Genomic DNA, 20621 nt, shown 5'->3' with positions numbered 1-20621 from the left:
ATACTGCTCCAATTACTTAGAAAAAAACTAGGAAACATGAATTCAAATACATCTTTTCTTCATGTAAATCACAAAGAATATAAGGGTATCATTGCGTGGAAGAAAGTAACTTGTAGGCTCATGTTTTCCAGATAATGTTGTAAGTTTTTATTTTAATTCCAATATTGTGAGCATACAGTGTTACATTAGTTTCAAGTGTACAATGTAGTGATTCAACAATTCTGTACATTACTCAGTGCCCATCATGACAGGTGCACTCCTTAACCCCCATCACCTATTTAACCCATCCCTCCCCACCTCTCCTCTAGTACCCTAGAGTTTGTTCTCTATAGTTAAGATTCTGTTCCTTTGTTTGCCTCTCTCTCTCTTTTTTCACTTTCCCTTTGCTCATTTGTTTTGTTTCTTCAATTTCACCTATGAGTGTGAGTGAAATCATATGGTATTTGTCTTTCTCTGACTGACTTATTTCACTTAGCATTAAGCCCTCTAGCTCCATCCATGATGTTGCAAATGACAAGATTTCATTCTTTTTTATGGCTGAATAATATTCCATTGTGTGTATATACCCCATCTTCTTTATTCATTCATCAGTCAATGGACATTTGAGCTACTTCCATAATATGGCTGCTGTAAATAATGCTGCAATAAACATAGGGGTGCATGTATCCCTTTGAATTTGTGTTATTATATTTTGGGGGGTAAATACCCTGGATCATGGGTTCTGTTTTCAACTTTTGAGGAACATCATGTTGTCCAAATGGCTCCATCTGTTTGCATTCCCACCAGTAGTGCACAGGGGTTACTTTCTCTTCACGTCCTCACCAGCACTTGTTTCTTGTGCCTTTGATTTTCTCTATTCTGGCAGATGTGAGTTGATATCTCATTGTGGTTTTGACTTGCATTTCCCTGATCATTTCATGTGTCTGTTGGCCCTCTGTATGTCTTCTTAATGTTTTCTTAATTAGTAACCTCATTTGTATATTTTAAGTCTGAAATGAGCATATTCTTTTCCACTCTTTCTTCTTTTACTAAAAGTAGATTATAGATCAGGTCTTTTCTTCAAAGCAAAGTAGACATTTGAGAGATATAACCCAAAGTTTTGTTAACTGGGAGAATTTCCTTTCATTGTTCTCCTTCAGGAACAACTATAAATGGGCTATAATGCAGCAACCATTTACTCTGGACTGTTGACAGTATATTTTCAGACCCACTCAAACAGTGTGGCCATGCTTCTTTTTTTCTATTGACAGGTTAAATAATTCCCCATGAGGCTATAGGTATGTATGGAGGGAAAGATGGTAAATAACATTGGGATCTGGTGTCATGGAAGTTTTAGCCACATGCTCGTTGAACTTATCCCATACATACCTACATGGGTCTGGTTGTGTATTTATTACTTAGGTTTCCTAGTTGAATATGGTTACAACTAAATTTGTAATTTGGTGGGTAGTATATCACCCAGTTTATGAATGACCAGTTAGGCTTCATAAACACTTAGTGTCCTACAGGAAGACCTTAATCTCTTTCTGGGCCCATTTATAAGTCACAAGTTAATTTTCCAATAGAATAGGATCATTGGAAGAATAAAGCATAGTCTTGTCTCCAAAACCTTCGGGGTATGAATTATGGATTTTTTTATTGTGAGTTATCAGAAGTACAAGATAGTATTATTATAAAGCCCAAATGACAGGGAAGTTTGCACTGCAGCCTGGCCTTGTAGCAGAACTCATTCTTATTGTGGCCCCACTCAAAACTGATATCCTTATTGGTTGCCTGGTAAGTGGTCAGGATGCTGACCTAGGTACATATGCTTCATTCAGAATGCAAAAAGGCCTATTCGTTGGTGATTCAGCAACTTATTTTTAAACAAATAAGGGTATTCTGATATTCCTTAAACCATCGGATGTGTAGAAAGTTTGCCAATGTTACAGGACAATGAACTTCAACATGGTTTAGCACTCACTCTGTTACATATGTGTCATATTAAAGCTTCTAGGGCATTTTCTCTTTCTTTATGAGTCAACTTAATTAGAATCATGGCATCAATTATACATTACATATGTATTATGATATACCATAAGGTATATCTGTAGATTTTATTATGAGAGAGAGCATAGCCTTGGAGTAAGTCAATGACAGGTGCTCCTGCCCCTGTCAGATGAATGCAAACTGCTTATTATCTTTATTGATTGCCATTATAAGGAAAGTATTTACCAGGTCAATATCTATAAGCTGGCTGATTTGCTCCAGTAAAGGTATCATGTGTAGAATAGCAGTTGATATCAACACCTAATTATGTTTATGAAAATCTGCAGTTATTTTGTACTGGCAAACTGATGAGTTAAATGAAGATGTGAAGATATAACTACTATTACATCTTTCACATCTTTCTAGGTGGCACCAGTCTTTACAGTTATCCCAGGAACATAGTATTTGTTTTAGTTTATGATTTTGGTAGTGGGTGGTGGATAGATGGAGTTGAACAATTCCAGGGACTTATTCATGTATTTCTTATCCTACATTCCTTCATTCTCTGTAAGGATTCTGCCATTTGCTATCTGTATGTATTGCCACTATACACTCTTGGCTTAAAAAATGCCCACAGGGTATCTCTATGGGCCCACTGGAGCTATTATTAAATATACGTAAGGCAAGATGTCATTTGTCATTACACCTGACTTTCCTAAGTTCCCATTCTTACCAGGATGCCATGCTGACATTTTGGGTCTTCAAGGAATTTGTGTCAATAGAGATCAGTAACTAATGAGCACTGGGAGATATGGGTATTTCTTTTATCCCAGTACTCATGGCTGGAGTTCTCTGGGGAAATGCCTGGAGGAAGATTCACTGTATACATGTTTAGCAGCATAAAAGAATCCTTTCTCAAAGGGACATGGCCTTCCTTCAGTCAAAGTGCTCTGAGTCTGTAAACCAGAGAGAAGACTCTGAATCTCCACTCTTGCAACACAAGTCATTTTCTGCACCCAAATCTAGAGTTGTTTTGATTATAAAGGTAAAATTAAAGCTCCATAGGCTATACATATATTTCATTCACAAGGACCTTCGGATCAATTAGTTACCACAACAGATCCCTGCAATGAAAAATATGCTGATTACATTGCCTCTAATGATTAAATGATGCCATCCATTCTCTACCAATATGGACGTCATTATTCTTCATTGACATAAAAAAGTTTAATTCAAAGGTCCAATTGTTATAATTTCCAGGCTATACAGGAGAGATATCACAGAGCTTTTCATGATTGAATTTCTTAATGTTTAGTGAGGAGAATATTAGAATAGAGCAGTGGTCAGCAAACTAGAGCCAATAGGCAAAATGCCTATTTGTGAACAGGTTGTTAGCTGAGAATAGTTTTTATACTCTTATTTTTTTAAGTTTATTTATTTATTTAGAGAGAGAGCACGCAGGGGAGGAGTGGAGAGAGAGAGAGAGAGGGAGAGAGAGAGAACCCCAAGCAGGCTCTGTGCTGTCAGCAGAGAGCCTGATGTGAGGCTTGATGTCAGGAACTGTGAGATCAAGATCTGAACTGAAACCAAGAGTCGGATGCTTTAACTGACTGAACCACCCAGGCACTCCTAGTTTTTATACCTTAAAGGGTTATAAAAAAAAAACAGAAAGAAAAGGAGGTGGAGCAGGAGGGTAGAGAGAGAAAGAAAAAGAAGATATCCTATGTGGCCCTCAAAGCCTGAAGTATTTATTATCTAGCTGTTTACAGAAAAGGTCTGCCTCCTGACTCCTTTTCTCCATCATAGAAGGCAAGTTCTGACAATCTAGTCACATTGACTCCATAGTCATGGAGTCTAAGCTTTAAGTATCTATTCTAACAGGCTTTTAATGCCACCCCAAGCACTTAAAATAGCACATTAAATTCTGAATCCTGTATGAATACAACCATATTGATGAATTCAGTCAGATTCAATCTTCTCTTGTTGCTCTTGGTCTAGTAACTCTTAAAATCCATTCCATAGGTACTTTCCGGACCCAAGTTGATACATATTGGCAAGATTCTATAATAATTTTGTGTGTGAAATAGTTTCTCTAGAATTCCTTTTACTTATGGGATCTAACTCTAGTTATTGGTCTTATGGGCAGTCAATGAGGGGTGTTGGCATAAGTGCTGAGAAAAGTTGACATTTGTAAGGCAGTTGCCTCAGGTAAAGTTCTTAAACTTTTTCTTTTTGATTTTGTTATAGTTTTGTTTGTTTTTACAAGGGAACATAGGTTCCCTCAGTTAATGATTCAAACATACTTGGGAATTTAAAGTTCTCAGCTTCATCTCTGTCTGCAATCTTTCTTGAGTCTTATGATTCCACACTTTCTCAAACAGTGTCCTCAGATTACTTTCAGAATCTTGTAGGGGTGTGCCTGCTATTGGAGTTGTAACCCTGTCTTTGTGCATATGCATGCTGTCCAGGACAGTCAAAAAAGCCATTATATGCCCCTCTTCCCATCTCCATAATTCCCGTTGGCACCATATTAACTAAATTCCAGAGACACTTGATCTCCAAAAGCTTTTCCCTCCATTGACAGTCCATACCAAATCATCCCTGGTGAAAAATTGAGTCATTATGTTGCTTCTGCTTGCCATAAATTGCCATCTATTATTTTTCCTTGGCAAGGGGTTGCTTGTATTCTCTGCAATATGAGAGCAACACAGTTCAGAAATCCATCTCATAGAATCTATTTCCTATGGCCACTCCTTGTAATTATTAGGATCCTACCAGGAAACAGATGTCACCGTCAAAGATTTTAACTGAAAAAAATTAATAGAGGGATTATTTATTAACATGTGCAGGACTGAAGAACCCAAGCAGGGATAGTTGAGTATGGGAAGAATAACAGCAGGAATCCTTTAACACTGCTGTGAGAAAGGGGAGGGAGGATGGTTGCTAGAGGTGTGTGAAAACTGGAGCCAAGGAAGAAAAGCCACAGAAATGAGGGACACAAAAGAAAGCAGCTCCTGTCAAAGCTAGAATGTGGAAGCGAGTGAGAGCTCCCCCCCCATTCTTAACTGTACCATTCTTTTCTCTCACCTTCTAACGGTCTGATGGTGCTTTCCATTGGAGTGGGCATGGGAGCCTGGGTGATGTAATACATAGGGGAGGAATCAGTCTGTACAGATCATAAACAATATCCAGGTCCTAAGGAGATCATTCTTGAGGGGGAATTGGAGAAATGAGAAGCACTTAAGAGACTGTGTAAGATGATACTATTACCATATTTAATTAATTCTGACAATGTTTTGTTTGTTTGTTTGTTTGTTTGTTTGTCTGGGCTAGTGAGATTCCCTGATATCAGAATTCATCTTACAATTTATAGTATATTATGGTTCATTTGGTCACAGTATTTTTTTCCCCAGAGGAATATCAAATAATAGCCTGTCTTACGGTCAATGTTGTCTTAGATTCAATTATCTATAGAGTAATGGCAATAAAAGGAAGGAAAAGATACGGACATTGCAGAAGTAGAATTCCACAAATTTGCACAAAGTAAGTTAGAAATATTTTAAAATCTGCTCACAGATGCAGAATCTTTTATGTTTATATTTTTAAAAATAAACTACTAACAATTTGTGTCAGATTAAAATTGATAGAGGTGGAGGAGTTGAACATTTGCAGTTTATATATGAAGGGTGGGAAGTCTTTGCAAAATAATCCTGTAACAGTTAACACCGTGCATTTTTTTACAACAAAGGAAAAGAACCTCTCTTACAAGGTTGTTTTGTGAAGCACAAAAGCATTTGTTTGCATCTTAAAAGGAAGAAAGAGGAAGGTTCTACATTTGTATAAAAATAACTTTTCTTGATGGTTCTTTATCATAGCTGAAAAGCATAATCTTGAAGTGATGTGTTGGTAGCTTCCTGTATTTGAAAGGAAGAGCTATGTTTATGTGTTTATAAACTATATACATAAACCTATAAATACACATATATGGGGAGAGAGAGAGAAAGAGAGATTTCCCCTGAAGAAAACTCTGAGAAATGGACATGAATGGAAGTAGTTGATTTAGAGGATGAGCCCAGGAAGCACTAGCGGGAAAATAGGGCATGTGAGACAAGGTGTGAAAAGCCAATAATGTGCGTATTAATAAGCGGAATAACACAGTAGACAATTACAGTTCAGCATCACTGGGGATCCTGTAACTACTGTGTAGAACAAGCCTCAGCATTGTCCCACTGAAGGGTGGGAAAGCTGTTATGTACACACTGGTTTCTGTCCCTCACTGACTGAGGGTTGCCTCCCAGCCCTCCCTGCCCTAAATCCCCAGCACCTCTGTGCTGTCAGCCAGACACATGGGCTGCAGAAGCTCCCTCTGAGCAGAGAAAGTCCTCAGGCAGCAAAACAGAGGCTGGAAATGGTCAGTGTGCTTAACAGCTGACCGCTAAGTGCAGCCTTTGGGCCAGGAAGATATGGGATGTACATTAGCAGCATCTGCTACACAGATATATACAGAAACACCTGATATTTTTTGCCACTATGAATAAGTGAAATTAACCAACTTTCCTAGAGGAGAAACATGAGTTAGAGGGCATTTTACTACAGTAATGCCTTTGAAAAATCCCCATCCCCAGTTTTGTTTCCTAGTTGTACTAGAATACAAAGTTAGAGCATAAGATAAATTAGGTTACACTGCTATAAATTTTGAGTATATTTGTGTGTGATCATATCAAGATTAATGTTCATGTTAGCACAATGATTCCATTGTGACTGTAAGTCATTTCTTTGCAATTTTCTACTCTTTTTTTCCTGCACTGCGGTCACCAGGTAGAAAATCTTTCTGCATTATGCACAGACATGGTTAGAGATGGGATCTTATTCAAAAAGAAGAAAACTTGCCATTTGAAATTATGCAGATGTACTAGGAAGGACTTTGATTGATGATCAATCAGTCTCATTCTTTTGGGAAGACATAGAATAATCTGCTCTCAGTGCAAAAGCAAGTATTGATATCAGTTATCGATACAAATTTCCTTCAAGTTAAAAAAATTGTTATAGCACTTTGTAGGATAAATAAAAAGTGTCATGGAATCCGAAAGAACACTTTAGAATAAATTTATAAAAATTAATATGACTTTACCCTATTCCTACATTGTATAATGCTGTCATTTACCTTATGTTGCTAGACTGGAGATTTACATTTTAAATAATTTATTTACAGACCTTAATTGAATCTTCAAAAGCAATTTCCTTTTATTTTGATGAAGCTTTCCAGGAAAGAAAATTTTGTGTTTCTGTATTTCGGATCCATCATTTATTGTTTCATTTCACAGCCTATAAAAGTTGGCCAATCTTAATGACAATAACCCTCCTTAAGTTGGCAAATAATGATTTAGGTTTGATTATTTCACGTGTGTAAAACAAAGGCCAGTAGGTTCCTCGTGAGAATCAACAGAGAACTATTGTTGCTCCAGATGTTACTCAAGGACAATCTTGATAAGGAAAAAGAAAACGGTGTCTATGAAAAGGCCTTTGATTAACTTTTGCACTTTGACTCATCATTTCAAAACAAAAAGACTGGAAGGCAGCACAAGGACCAATTACTGTCTTTGTGGTCCTGACAAGTTACTTAACCTCTCTGAGGCTCGGTGTGATCACCAGTAAAATAAGAATAACAGGCTAACTCCATATAGTTTTATTAATATTAAATGAAACAATACATGTTACAGGCTTAGCAACATGCCTGGTACCTGGAAATTCTCAGTAAATCATAATTGAGAAAATTAAAGATTAAAAGGTAGGAATGATTTTATGTATAGAAAGGAAAGGAATGGCATTTAATGCTAATATTCAAGCTTGAAAATTATCATACAGAAGTTATTGACTAACTGTAAGTCAAATATAAATTTAAAAGGAAGGCTCAATTTCAACCTAAAAATAAAATGGTCACAGAGTATTAAGAAAGACTACCTGTCTATTTTTTCTTGGGAAGTTTTGAAAGATAGGTTATTAATGTCTCTAGAATTGATTTTTTTTATGATAGTGTGATACCCAATCACGTAACATGAGAATGTTCATCCTGTACTTTAAATATCCTCGTAACTTGTTCTGTAATTGTATTGATGTAAGTTTTAGAGTCAAGAAGAAAGTTCTGTAAGTTCTTCATAAATAACCATATTCTTGGAGTACATTGTTTGTTCTATTTCCTCTTTTTCCTCGGTAGGAAACCAGTCTTAGTAAGCTTTCACACACTTTACATACTTGAGATTAACTCACACACTGCTAAATATTGACTAACCTAACTCATATCACTACAAGGAATCTATTTTTAAATAATGTTATTGTGTCCTTAGATGTTAGAAATTAAAAGTATAGACTGTAGGGTGAGACTGCCTGCATTGGAATCCTAATCCCAGTACCACTTCAATTTTCTCATCTGTAAAATGAGAATAGTATTTGTACCTACTCACTAGGGTAATTTTGAGAATAAAATAAAATGATATATGTAAAAGATGTAGAGCCCTATTTTATTTGAAGCACTTGATAATTTATATCATTAGTTTTATCTTTACTCCCGTTATTTTATGACTATATAGTACCTTACTCTGGCTATATATAATAGAAAACTCTTTCTCGACTGTTCCTCAAACATAAAAATACTGAATTATGGCACCATGTTTGTGTTTGTCCAGCAAGTATTTAACATCCAGGCGGGGTGAGACACTATACAGAGAATGACCGAACTATACTGATGACTCATATACAACTTGGGTATGATTCCCATATGTTTTCTACCAGATGTCTTTTTTCATTCTGTATACATGAATATATTTAAAAATCTATTGATTATCTATTCAAGAAATTGTGCTAGGCATTGTTTAGAATTCAAAGAGTTGAAAGAGAAAGCATCTGTCTTTGGAGAGACTATTTATATCGTGAGACAAGTCATAGATAATTCAATAAAAATACAGTAGCTCTCAAATTGTTGTAGTATTAATCAGCACATCAGTGTTGTAGAAAATACAACCTTTATATCCTGAGGAAAAAAAGATAATTGTGGATTACGAGTTTTGGTGTTTTCTCTTTGTATTGATGATAATGACTTACAACTGGCTTTTAAGGATGATTATTTTGTTTTATGAAATAATACAAGTTTACTACAAAAATATAAGTAATATGGAAGAGATTTTAAAAAAGAAAGCAATATATCCCCCATGATATTATCTTCCATGAATAACTTGCTAACAATTTATAGAATTATTTTAAGTAGATGCTCAGGGGGTCATTGTTTAAAAATGAGATCAAATTCTATATGCTATTTTTAAATAAAATAAATTAATGTAAAATTGAAGGACATATTAATTTTTGGAGAAAAATCTTTACTTGGAATACTCTCTAAATTATTCATTATTGTTTAGGGAAAATGGTGATACAAAAATAGTGTATGGAATCATTTTTTAGCTTCATATTTTGAATTTAAGAGGTATTAAATAACTAAATACTATGAAAGATGAAGTTAATATTTTGTACTATCTTTTCCCCAAATGCTCAGCTTTCCCATTCCATGATAACTTTTATTTCAAGATATTTAACACATGCATTTTGTAGTGCAATCACAGTCCCCTTGGTATTTTGATTTTGTTCTGTATGCACTTGTATTCAACTTACCATATCTTCTTTTTTTAAACTTTTACATTTCCATTTTGTTCACTTTGGTTCTTCTATTTGTTGCCTGGATTTTTCTGTTATTTAAATTCTGATTTTGGTTTCACTTGCATATTGAACAGTGATAAAACATTTGTAATGTAAGCCCGTGGTCGGCTGCTCTCTCCCTCCCCAATCAAAATTCCATTCCCCACAGAACCTCAGGAACCACAGATCTTTCACATCTTCCTTTTTTGTTATTGCAGTCTATCTTTCTAAAAGATACATCTATATACTACTTCTTGATTTACCAATTCTAACTAGTATCTATTTGTTTCCTGTTGTGTGCTAGATAAGGATTTTAATATTTTTTAATAATTTTTTTATGTTTTTTAAAATTTATTTTGAGAGAGAGAGAGAGCACAAGCAGGGGAGGGACAGAGAGAGGGAGACACAGAATCTGAGCAGGTTCCAGGCTCTGAGCTGTCAGCACAGAGTCCAACACCGGGCTTGAATTCGTGAACCGTGAGATCATGACCTGAGCCGAAGTCGGATGCTTAACCGACTAAGTCATCCAAGTGCCCCTTGAGCCAAGATCAAGAGTCAGACCCCTAACTGACTGAGCCAGCCAGGCAGAGCAAGGATTTTAATATTAAGTCTATCTGATATTTAAATCTCAATTTCTAGTTAAATCATCAGTCATTTTTCACATTATTATGATTGTCAGTCCACTTAGGCTGCTCTAGTAGGATACCATAGACGGGGTGGCCTAAGCAACAAACATGTATGTCTCACAGTTCTGGAGGCTGCAAATCTGAGATCAGGGTGTCAGCAGATAGAATTCTGGTGATAGCCCTCTTCCAGGTTGCAGATTGCTGACTTCTCTCTGTGTCCCCATGCAGCAGGAGGGGTGAGGGATCTCTGGAGCCTCTTTTACAGGGGCACTAATCACATTCATGAGGGCTCCACCCTCATGACCTAGTCACCCCCTAAGGCATCACCTCCAAATACCACCACATTGGGGGTTAAGATTTCAACATATGAATTTGGGGGAAGACATAGATACTTTGTCCATGACAATGATTATATACACATTTACACTATATCCAAATAGTGTATAATGATTCTACTTTCTTTTATAATTTTTAGGCATTTTGTTTGTTTCATTTTGCTGCAACTAATTTTACCTAATTTTGTATTTTACGTGCAAAAGATTGTAATATATCAATCCTGAATTGTTTGTCGAAAAGTTCTGTCAGAACTGTCAAACCCCTATTCTTAGTATTTTCTCCTCAAATTTTCAAATATATGAGATAATCTTACAGTTGCTTTATTTCCTCTGGATCTCCCTCCCAAAATGCTCCATTCACCTGTGATAAGTCCTAACTGGTCTGTAGGCCTCTTGAACAGCTGTCATCATGGAAATTTCTTCTTTTGATACTTGACCTTTTTTTACGGCAGAATAACTTACATACATAATCTAAGGTACATGGATGAATAAGTTTTTATATATGTACACTTTGTGTGACAGCCATTCAGACCAAGACAAGAACATTTTCAGAATCCTGGCAGGCCCCCCCATGCCTGTTTTCATTCGTTTATCCTATGTCCAGATATTCTATCTGTATCATCATGGATCTTTTTGTTTTTCTGTCTTTGAACTTCATATAAATGCAATCATATAGTATAAACTCTTTTTCTTCTCTCATTCCATATTAAGTTTTTGGATACATCCATGTTGCATGTAGCATTGTTCATTTTCATCGCTGTACAATATCATATTCTGTAGTATGAATTACTAAAAAATTATTTTTGCAAGAATTTTCTTATGATTCTTGGCTTGAAATTGCTCTGATGAAATCTGTGATCATTTTAATATTTTCCTCCTCCTGGGTAACTTGGTCTTCCTTCCTGAATACGTGAAGACATTTTATAATAATCATTAAACCTAAGGGCAGTTTAATCAAGATAGGTTTTTTTCTTAACAATTTTTCTTAGAACATGATTATTCCCTGCTGATACAGGAACTGGTTCCTTTTTCTTTATATTTTAGGGATTTTTTAAATTATGTTTTAACATATTTTAATGTGTCTTTTGTTCTCTTTTACTTTAGCTTTTAGATTGTCTTTATATTGATATTGAAACTTTTCCTTTTTTGTCTCTTACCCAGATATATCATATTTTCACCAGCTGTTTTAGCCTTGTTCTCTTTTTTGCATTTACTGCAAACATATCAAGCTTTTCTTTTAGTTTGGAAATTAAAATATTATCTATGGTTATTGGTTTTTCTAATTTATATATTATCTGAACAGAAGTACTGTTTTGGCTCTCAACTTGTCTCTTTATCTCTTATACACTTTTAAATGATACTTTTTTTTAAAAAGTTAAATCCACTTGTCTTTGAACTATGGTCTTATTTAATCTATGGTCTTTTTATACTATAGATAACTTTTATGAAGCCTTTTCCCCCCGTTTATGATATCTACTAGTCTTTGCAGGCTGTGTTACTTTTATTATTTTTATGATCATATTTTCACTGTTAATATTATTTGCCATAATCTCTTCCCATAACTAAAAATTTGTATTGCTCATCTTTTCGTCTTGCTCGTGTTTCCCTTAGCTCTGTTTAGGCTTACTGTTTGCTTAATATTGTGTGGGCAAATTGTTCTTGAAATTCCCCTCCCTATCTTTTTTGCTACTTTTATTTTTCCTTCCAAGCTACAGTTGGGGTGATAAAATTGACATTCCAGTATTTTATGGCCTGAAAGAAAAGCAGAGGAGAAGCAAAGTGTCCTTCACTAGAGGTTCTGGGTTATAGTCTCTAATGAGACCTGTTGAATGGTGTCTGCAAGGCCCGTCTCTTCTGCCCAAGGATGCACTTGGGTTCTTGTGGGATTTGACTGGCTTTTCTGACTCACCCGTGGGCCCTGCTACCCACGGGTGGAGGGCCCTTGTAGAGCGGCCTTTCCTACCTCTGCAGACACCCTCTTGAATTGTTTCCAGATGGGGAAGAGATTCATAAGCACCCTGCTGGTTTTGGTGATGACTCAAGTTTCTTTATCAGTATTGATTATAGGATCAGGGAGAGGTTTAGGATTACTGCTGTCCCGTCAGAACCTTCTAATTATTTCACCAGCATGAAATTTAACTTATGACACGTGATCTGGTACCCTCTTATTTGGTTTCTGCTATTGAATTTATTTCTTTTTAAAAATTTTTATTTTGTTGGTATTCTGGGCATGGAAATTCTGTCACCTATCTTTATGTACTCATCTCTGCTTGAAAAAAAGATTTAAACCCTGAGTGTAAATTCCCTCATATCTTCACAGAACAATCTGATTGTTTTGTGGCTTATTTATTTTTTGCCTTCATTTAGGAGATGAAGAAACAGTAGTTCAAAGGAGTTAAATACTGTGATCTAGGTAAATTTTGTGGTTACTGGCACAGCCGTGTCTCGTAGCCCAGCTCCCTGTAATCCTACAGAACATTATTTTCATCCCTCCATGAGATTTCTCTTTTATTTCAGTTGAGCATCCTGGTTCACTTTGGGACAATGAGTACAGCGAAGACTTGCACAAAGCATGAACTGTGTTTACATAAAGGATTAATTTAATCCTGTATGATTATGATGGGGATAACAGGAATTATATTATTGGTCCTGTAATATGTTCCCTAAAGAGCACGTACAAAAAATTTGAGGTTAATAATATAATCTGCTGTTAGCATTTCAAACATAAGAAAATTAATACATTATTTTCTCTTTTTCCAGAAAATACCAAAGACATCCTACTGATACATGGAGAAGATGCTGAGGAATGGGCTCTGTACTTGAGGGAAGTTTTTTTGCATGTTGTGAAAAGGGAAGCGGTCCTGTTATATCGCTTGGAGAATTACTCTTTTTGGGATTTGGAATTGCTGAGTTTAAACTCTTACAAATGTAAACTTTTGATCTTATCAAATAGCCTCCTTAAAGACCTAACTCCAAAGAAATGTCAGTTTCTCGAAAAGATACTTCATTCACCAGAAAGTGTGGTTACTCTGCTGTGTGGGGTGAAGAGTTCAGATCAGCTCTACAAATTATTAAATATCGTCAGAGGCAGATGGGAAATGTCTACCGAGCAGGAGCCCGAAGATTACATCGCTGTAATCGAGAGTATCATATTCAGAGGTAGTGTCGCCAAATCTCCTTTATATTTTTTTATAATTAAGAAATTTAAAGGGTTTTTTTTTGAACCAATGGAAATCCGATATTAGGATACAAAAGAAAAAGAAAAATGAAAGTTAACTTTATTTATGTTGTATGTCTGTTACACTTTCCTCAAATGCATGAAGGTTCTTAATTTTTAGCGACATTCCGTATTTTTTTCACATTTTATTTTATTTTATTTTATTTTATTTTATTTTTTTTTTAATTTTTTTTTCAACGTTTATTTATTTTTGGGACAGAGAGAGACAGAGCATGAACGGGCGAGGGGCAGAGAGAGAGGGAGACACAGAATCGGAAACAGGCTCCAGGCTCTGAGCCATCAGCCCAGAGCCCGACGCGGGGCTCGAACTCACGGACCGCGAGATCGTGACCTGGCTGAAGTCGGACGCTTAACCGACTGCGCCACCCAGGCGCCCCTTACATTTTATTTTTTGAGAGACAGAGAGAGACAGAGTGTGAGTGGAGAGGGGCAGAGAGAGAGAACAGACACAGAATCCAAAGCAGGCTCCAGGCTCTGAGCTGTCAGCACCGAGCCTGACGCGGGGCTCGAACCCATGAACTGGAAGATCATGACCTGATCTGAAGTCGGACGCTTCACCAACTGAGCCACCCAGGCGTCTCTTCCCACTTTTTTTTTTTAAGCTATATTCCAATCAAGTCTTATCAGTTGTTCTAAAATGTTTATAAATATATTCCTTAGGGTAGCCTGTATGCGATCATACTTGGTAGAATAAATATGGTATGCTATACTATATGTCAGTTTGGTTCTAGAAGCTGGTTTCTTATTTAACTGCTGAGGCTTGAGTTAATATCTTCTCTAGTACTGTTACCAGTAAGTAGCCGTCCAGGCCTTGAAGGTCTGCTTTAGAATTACAGATCTCCTGTTGTGCTGATAACTGTATGATATCTATTACTATGGTATGAAATACTATTTCTTTTATTAGTTTTATATTAAAAATTTAGTTTTCATCACATAGCCACATGTTAAGCAGAACACAAGGTTCCCCTCCATTAATTAATTACATTAATTACATAATTAATTACTATTCCATGTAATAGTCAAACTGTGAAGCTGTCTAATGTTAAAGTTTGTCCCTCCCCCCGTCTCTTCTGTCCCAGCCTGGGTGAGAGCTGGATGCGGTGCTGGGTCAGCTGCATTCCTGGTTTTCTCAAGGTGTGTTTCGCCTTTTGTACCCAGTGTTGTAGCACTGGTTCCCTCTTGCACAGGGAAGAGGTGGGGTTCTTATTTTCTATTGATCATATCAAATATTAAGTGTTGCCTCTCCTTCTTGGGGCACATTTCCGGGTTGTTTGGAGTTCCCCTCATTCACTGGGACGTGTCACCTGCTGCTCCTTACTGAGACCAATGTGTCCTCTCTTCAAGCTCCTACTTGTGGTGGTCTGCCCGCTGTGGTTTCTTGCTGTCGATATCTATGGCTCCCTCATTGTCACTTTTGATGAAATCACTGATGTCCCCTCGCTGGCCTTTTCTACCTCTCCCGCTCTCTCTGCCCCTCCCCTGCTTGTGCTGTCTCTCTCTCTCTCTCTCTCTCAAAATAAACAGTAATTTAAGAAAAAAAAATCCTCTTCCTATTTTCTACATTCCATCCTCTTCAAATCAGTAGTTTCTAAGCCTTGTTTTATAGTTAGCTATTGTTGCGTAATAAATTACCCTAAGATTCAGCAACCTAAAACAGCAAATGATGATTGTGTCACAGTTTCTACAGTTAAGGAATCTAGATGCTGCTTAGCGGGGAGGTTGTGGATCGGGGTATCCTGTAAGGTTGCAGTCCAGCCGCCCGGAGCTACAGTCATCTGATGGTTCCACTGTCCATGGGGGAAGATTTGTTTTCAACAGGAGCTTACATTGCTGGCTCCTTTGTTATTATTTTTTAAATCATCTTGTTGTATGAAAGTCACCCCTCGGAGATTCCTGAGGAAGGGCCCTTGGAGCAACGTTTCTGCAATCTTGCATGTTCACAATTCTTGCATGTTTGTTTCTTGGAGTGTTTTTTGGCTGAGGACCATGTCGCTCATCTTTTTTTTTTTTTTTAGCATTGCAGAGTTTACAGAATTCTTATTTACCTGACTGAATAAGTAATTATTAATTTATATCTGAAGCCTAGAGATTTTCACTAGAATTTTATCCTAGTGCTGACTGTTCAGAACTATTTTACCCAGGGACATGGTTATTTTTGTTTTTGTTTTTGTTTTTGTTTTTGTTTTTGTTTTTGTTTTTGTTTTGGTCTTTCACCCAAGATGGAGATTCAAGTGGTCTTGACTTATGCCTTTTTTAAAAAAATTTTTTAAAGTTTATTTATTTTAGAGACAGAGAGACAGAGCCCAAGCGGGAGAGGGGCAAAGAGTGCTGGAGACATAATCTGAAGCAGGCTGCAGGCTATGAACTGTCAGCACAGAGCCAGACGCAGGGTTCAAACCCACGAACCATGAGGTCATGACCTGAGCCGAAGTCAGACACCCAACCGACTGAGCCATCCAGGCGCCCCTCTTGACTTACATCTTTAAATCTTTGCACTATTATTATATTATTTGCACTATTTTATCATTATTTTCTTTTTGGGGGATTCCTTTTATATGTATGTTGGGTTTACGTTATCTGTGTTGCACTCTACAATTTTTCTCTAATTCTTTTTCATGTATTATTAATATATATTTACTTAGTTTGTGTCTTCCACTTCAGTCTTTGCTACCTTCTTATGCTTTCAGGACTCTCTCTTCCCCTATATTCCTCCAATTTCTCCTTCATTTTTATGGTGCTTTTACTTGTTTCCATTATGCCATTTGGTTGAGGACTGGAGGCTTATAATTCATCCCTTGTTCTTGTACTGCTAACCTCACCTTGCCACCTTGCATTTTTGCCTGAGATAATTGCTTGAAAAAGGTGCTTGCTATGCATTACTATGCATTGCTGTGCATTAAAAAAAAAATCCATGGCAAGGTATTTGGCCACAATTTTTAGCTTCTTTTATGGTGACATATTTTTAGTGTGTGCTTCCCTGTGTGCCGCTGGTTTTCTGCCCCACCCACCCGCACTCCCCCACTCCCCACCCCTCTCTCTTGTTCTTGTGGTATCTTTATATAGATCCAGTGGGGTCCACTTTCACTTCTGCATCACCGAACTGAGTGAGTTTTACTTGGTCTAGCCAAAGGAGACAGGCAGTGTGGTCTTGTTGTTTGTTTTGTTCTGTTTCTCCCACATACGATGAAAGACTTCACTTCTCTGTTTCCACAGACACAGACTGCTTGTATGAATCTGTCTTTTCTGTACAATTCCTCATTTAGCCTCACTTTCTCTGCTTTTTTGGCATTGTACTGCTTCCACAGATGCTTCCACCTGACACTGCTGCATGATGTCTACAATATAAAGAGACATGGCTCCTGTGGCCTTAAGGAAGGTTGTGTTCGTTAGCTCTTTTTGAAACCTGCAGCTTCTGGATTATTTCTTCAAGGCTTCTTTTCCTTATTTCCTCCTGCACACCCTTTCGCTCAGTCACCACTGATTTGGGAACCATCCCATTACTCTGGAGGTCTAGGATTTCACTGTTTCCCATTTTTAATAAATAGGGTATTTGCATAATTGTTTTTCATTCTCTATGTTTTGGAATGATTTCCAGGACTAAAAAGGGGGAAATGTTGACTCGGCACGACAATTTTCAAATTGGCAGTCCTCAACTCTCTTATGATCTCTGTCTTTGTTTTTTTTTTTTTCTTCTTTTTTTAGTACTCCCCAGGTACATTGTGGTGGGTTTTTTTTGGTTTTTTTTTTTTTTTTTTTTTTTTTTGGTTGTAAAGGGAAAATGTTACAGTTGGAAATTATGGAAACTGACAATGATGCACATAAAGTGCAAGTGATTTTATGCCCTGAGACAGAGGAGCACTAAAAATTGGTGGCAAAAATTTTGTGTGGTTCTGCACAGCCATCGTTTCCATTTCCTGGAAGAACTCAGGTTGTTTTGACCACTTAAATTACGATGTTACTGGTAGGTAAAAATATTGAAGAGTATCTTTTTGCCGTTTTACTTATTTTATTTTATGGTGAGTACCCTTGGGTGGCTATGTCAATGGTGTTCTGCTCTATCTTCAAATTATATTTCTATTGATATCTGATAGGGGAAAAGCTTACACTTTATGGACAACGCAGGACTGTTTTGAAGACACTCATTTTGAAGCTCTCGTTTCCCCATATTCAAGTTTTAGACTCTGATTTCTTAAAGTAACTTAGATGCACCTACCAAATGGAAAACACAAAAAGTTGTGTGGGAAAATACATTCCAAGATGATAAATTTGTCTGAACTACAAGCATGCAACCAGAATGTAGATCCATAAACAATTGCAAACCATGCATAAAAGAACTTTTATGTGTAGGTTGTGTCCTTTGACAAAACTGGTGATAAATGCTACGGTTTAGGCAGTAATAAATTTGTTTTCATAGACAGTTTAACTGCTAAACTATTTTGTTCCATATTGCTGTTGGTGTTGAGTGTTGCTCTTTGTTCTTTGTTGTGATTACCTTTTGCCTTTAGACTCTTCCAGGCCCTGCGGTTTGTTCCGATAGTTGAGTCCGTGCTCTCAAAGATTTATTTTATCATATTTTCATATAGTCTAGTTTCAAAAAATAAGTGAAATATGATAAAGGTGTGGATTTCAATTTTTATTGTCCTTTTCCTACAACTCTCTGTCCCGTAGAGAAATAATACAAAGACAAAAGGAAATTTACTATTCAGAAACATGAGGGGCGCCTGGGTGGCGCAGTCGGTTAAGCGTCTGACTTCAGCCAGGTCACGATCTCGCGGTCCGTGAGTTCGAGCCCCGCGTCGGGCTCTGGGCTGATGGCTCGGAGCCTGGAGCCTGTTTCCGATTCTGTGTCTCCCTCTCTCTCTGCCCCTCCCCCGTTCATGCTCTGTCTCTCTCTGTCCCAAAAATAAATAAACGTTGAAAAAAAAAATTAAAAAAAAAAAAGAAACATGATAAAGAGAATAATAAAAAAGCCAGAAAGTCGTGGAAATAATTAAATGTTCTAATATATTCACATAAGGAAAAACCAGAGGAGATTTTATAAAACTTATTGAAAAAGAAAGGTATTTTATAATTAATCAGGGCTCCAGAGAAAAGTTTTTAATATTAAAAAAGACGAAAAAAAGATACAGTGATTTATGTTTAATCTGAGTATTTTATTTCCTTTTAGGAATTAAGAAAGTTAAATTTCCTGTCTTCTTAATTCCCAGATTGCAAGTAATACAAACCAGTATGTGTTTTCTACATTTTTGTGTGTGATACAACCACTTGACCATATTTCTTCCTTTATAGGTCTTCTATTTCTTTTTTAATTTTTTGATCTTTGCCTCATTTTCTCCATCTAGTCTTTCTACATATATAGGTTTCATATAGCATTGTTTATATAGAATATAAATTATGTAATCTCAAATTTACATAAGAAAAACTAACATTTTTGAGGGTCGCCTGGGTGGCTCAGACAGTCAAGATTCCGACTCTTGATTTTAGCTCAGGTCATGATCTCAGGGTTCATGAGATCGAGCCCTGCATTGGGCTATGTGCTGACAGCACAGAGCCTGCTTGGGATACTCTCTCTCTCTGTCTGTCTCTCTCTCTCTGCTTCTTCCCTACTCTCTCTCTCTCTCTCTTAAAAAAGAAAGTGTTTTGGTGTACCATCATGTACTTTATTATTTATAGATCTTCCCCTTAAAAAATCATTAGTAATTTCTGTGATCATGGCACACTTATTGAGTCTCTTTCCACCCTTGCTCTTTGTTTATTATCGTGACATCTTTTGCCTTTGGACTCTTCCACGCCCTGCAGTTTGTTCTGATAGTTGAGTCAGTGTTCTCCAAGCTTTATTTTTATCATATTTTCATATACATATGAAAATGTATGTTTCCTACTTGTTTTGTTACTGAGAGTGAGATGGAAAAGGAAAGAAGCCTCTGTTCTTTTTGCTGCCACGGTGAAGAATTACAGAACAGTGAAACGAAAGTAAAGCAAAGTTTTATTAAAGTATATTCTAAGGGAGAAGGCCAATCAAGAGAGACAAAGACCCTGGAAACTCTGGGGTATGGGCTTATACTAACTTTTTCTTTGGGGTGGGTCCTAGGGTCATAACACTGGAGTGACAGGCCTGGATTATATAATTAGCCAACTAAGCATCTCTTTTTTGCAAGATGTATTCAAAATGCCTGCACAGGATAGGCAACGGCAACATTATTTCTATTCTAGAGACCCCAGTCGGTCGAGTAAGGACCAGGGGCTGCTTTCTGCACAAGTCCAACAAGCACAAGGAACTTAACTCTTCTGCTGGGATGCTGTAACTGCAAAGGGACTGCTAGATGGGTGCAGTGGGGTGTTCCCTGGGCAGTCCTCGGTTGGGGACATCTAAGGTCCATCCACCTTAGGTCGCTCAGGCCTAGCTTCCTGCCTAACATTTCCTATTTCAATATTTCATGTTTATCTCACTTTCTTCATTGTCAAATGGTAGATGTAATAGCAGTGGGAAACCTGCTAATTCTTTCATGACGAACCTTCACATTTTAATTTTGTTATCATATTCCCAAACCAAGGATTCTGATGTCTGGCTTCATTAAACCTAAAGAAGAAGCCTAAAATTAAGAATAGCAGGGCTAACAGTGGAGTTACTGGAAAAACAAAATGAGAACAAGGGCAACCCACTAGAAACAAACTATGCAGAAGCATTTGTTTTTCTTTCCTCCTGTTTGAGCCATGTCCTGCTGTAAGAGCTCTGGTTCGCTGGTCAGTGAGGTCTCACGGCCCTTCACA

General features: G+C 37.0%; 1 protein-coding gene across 2 annotated transcripts in view; it reads left to right on the top strand.

The window, feature by feature from the left end:
- Positions 1–20621, top strand: part of BANK1 (B cell scaffold protein with ankyrin repeats 1) — a 308779-nt gene that overhangs the window by 20721 nt on the left and 267437 nt on the right. For both annotated transcript variants that reach the window (XM_043571701.1, XM_043571693.1), the window contains exon 2: positions 13373–13771. In XM_043571701.1, coding sequence (XP_043427636.1) covers positions 13373–13771 — 399 coding nt within the window. The remainder of the gene's footprint in view (positions 1–13372; positions 13772–20621) is intronic.

Source organism: Prionailurus bengalensis, chromosome B1 (genome assembly GCF_016509475.1).
Source record: "Prionailurus bengalensis isolate Pbe53 chromosome B1, Fcat_Pben_1.1_paternal_pri, whole genome shotgun sequence".
Classification (NCBI taxonomy): Eukaryota; Metazoa; Chordata; class Mammalia; order Carnivora; family Felidae; genus Prionailurus; species Prionailurus bengalensis.
The sequence above is the reverse complement of the archived record's forward strand: the minus strand, read 5'-3'. Positions and strand labels throughout refer to the sequence as shown.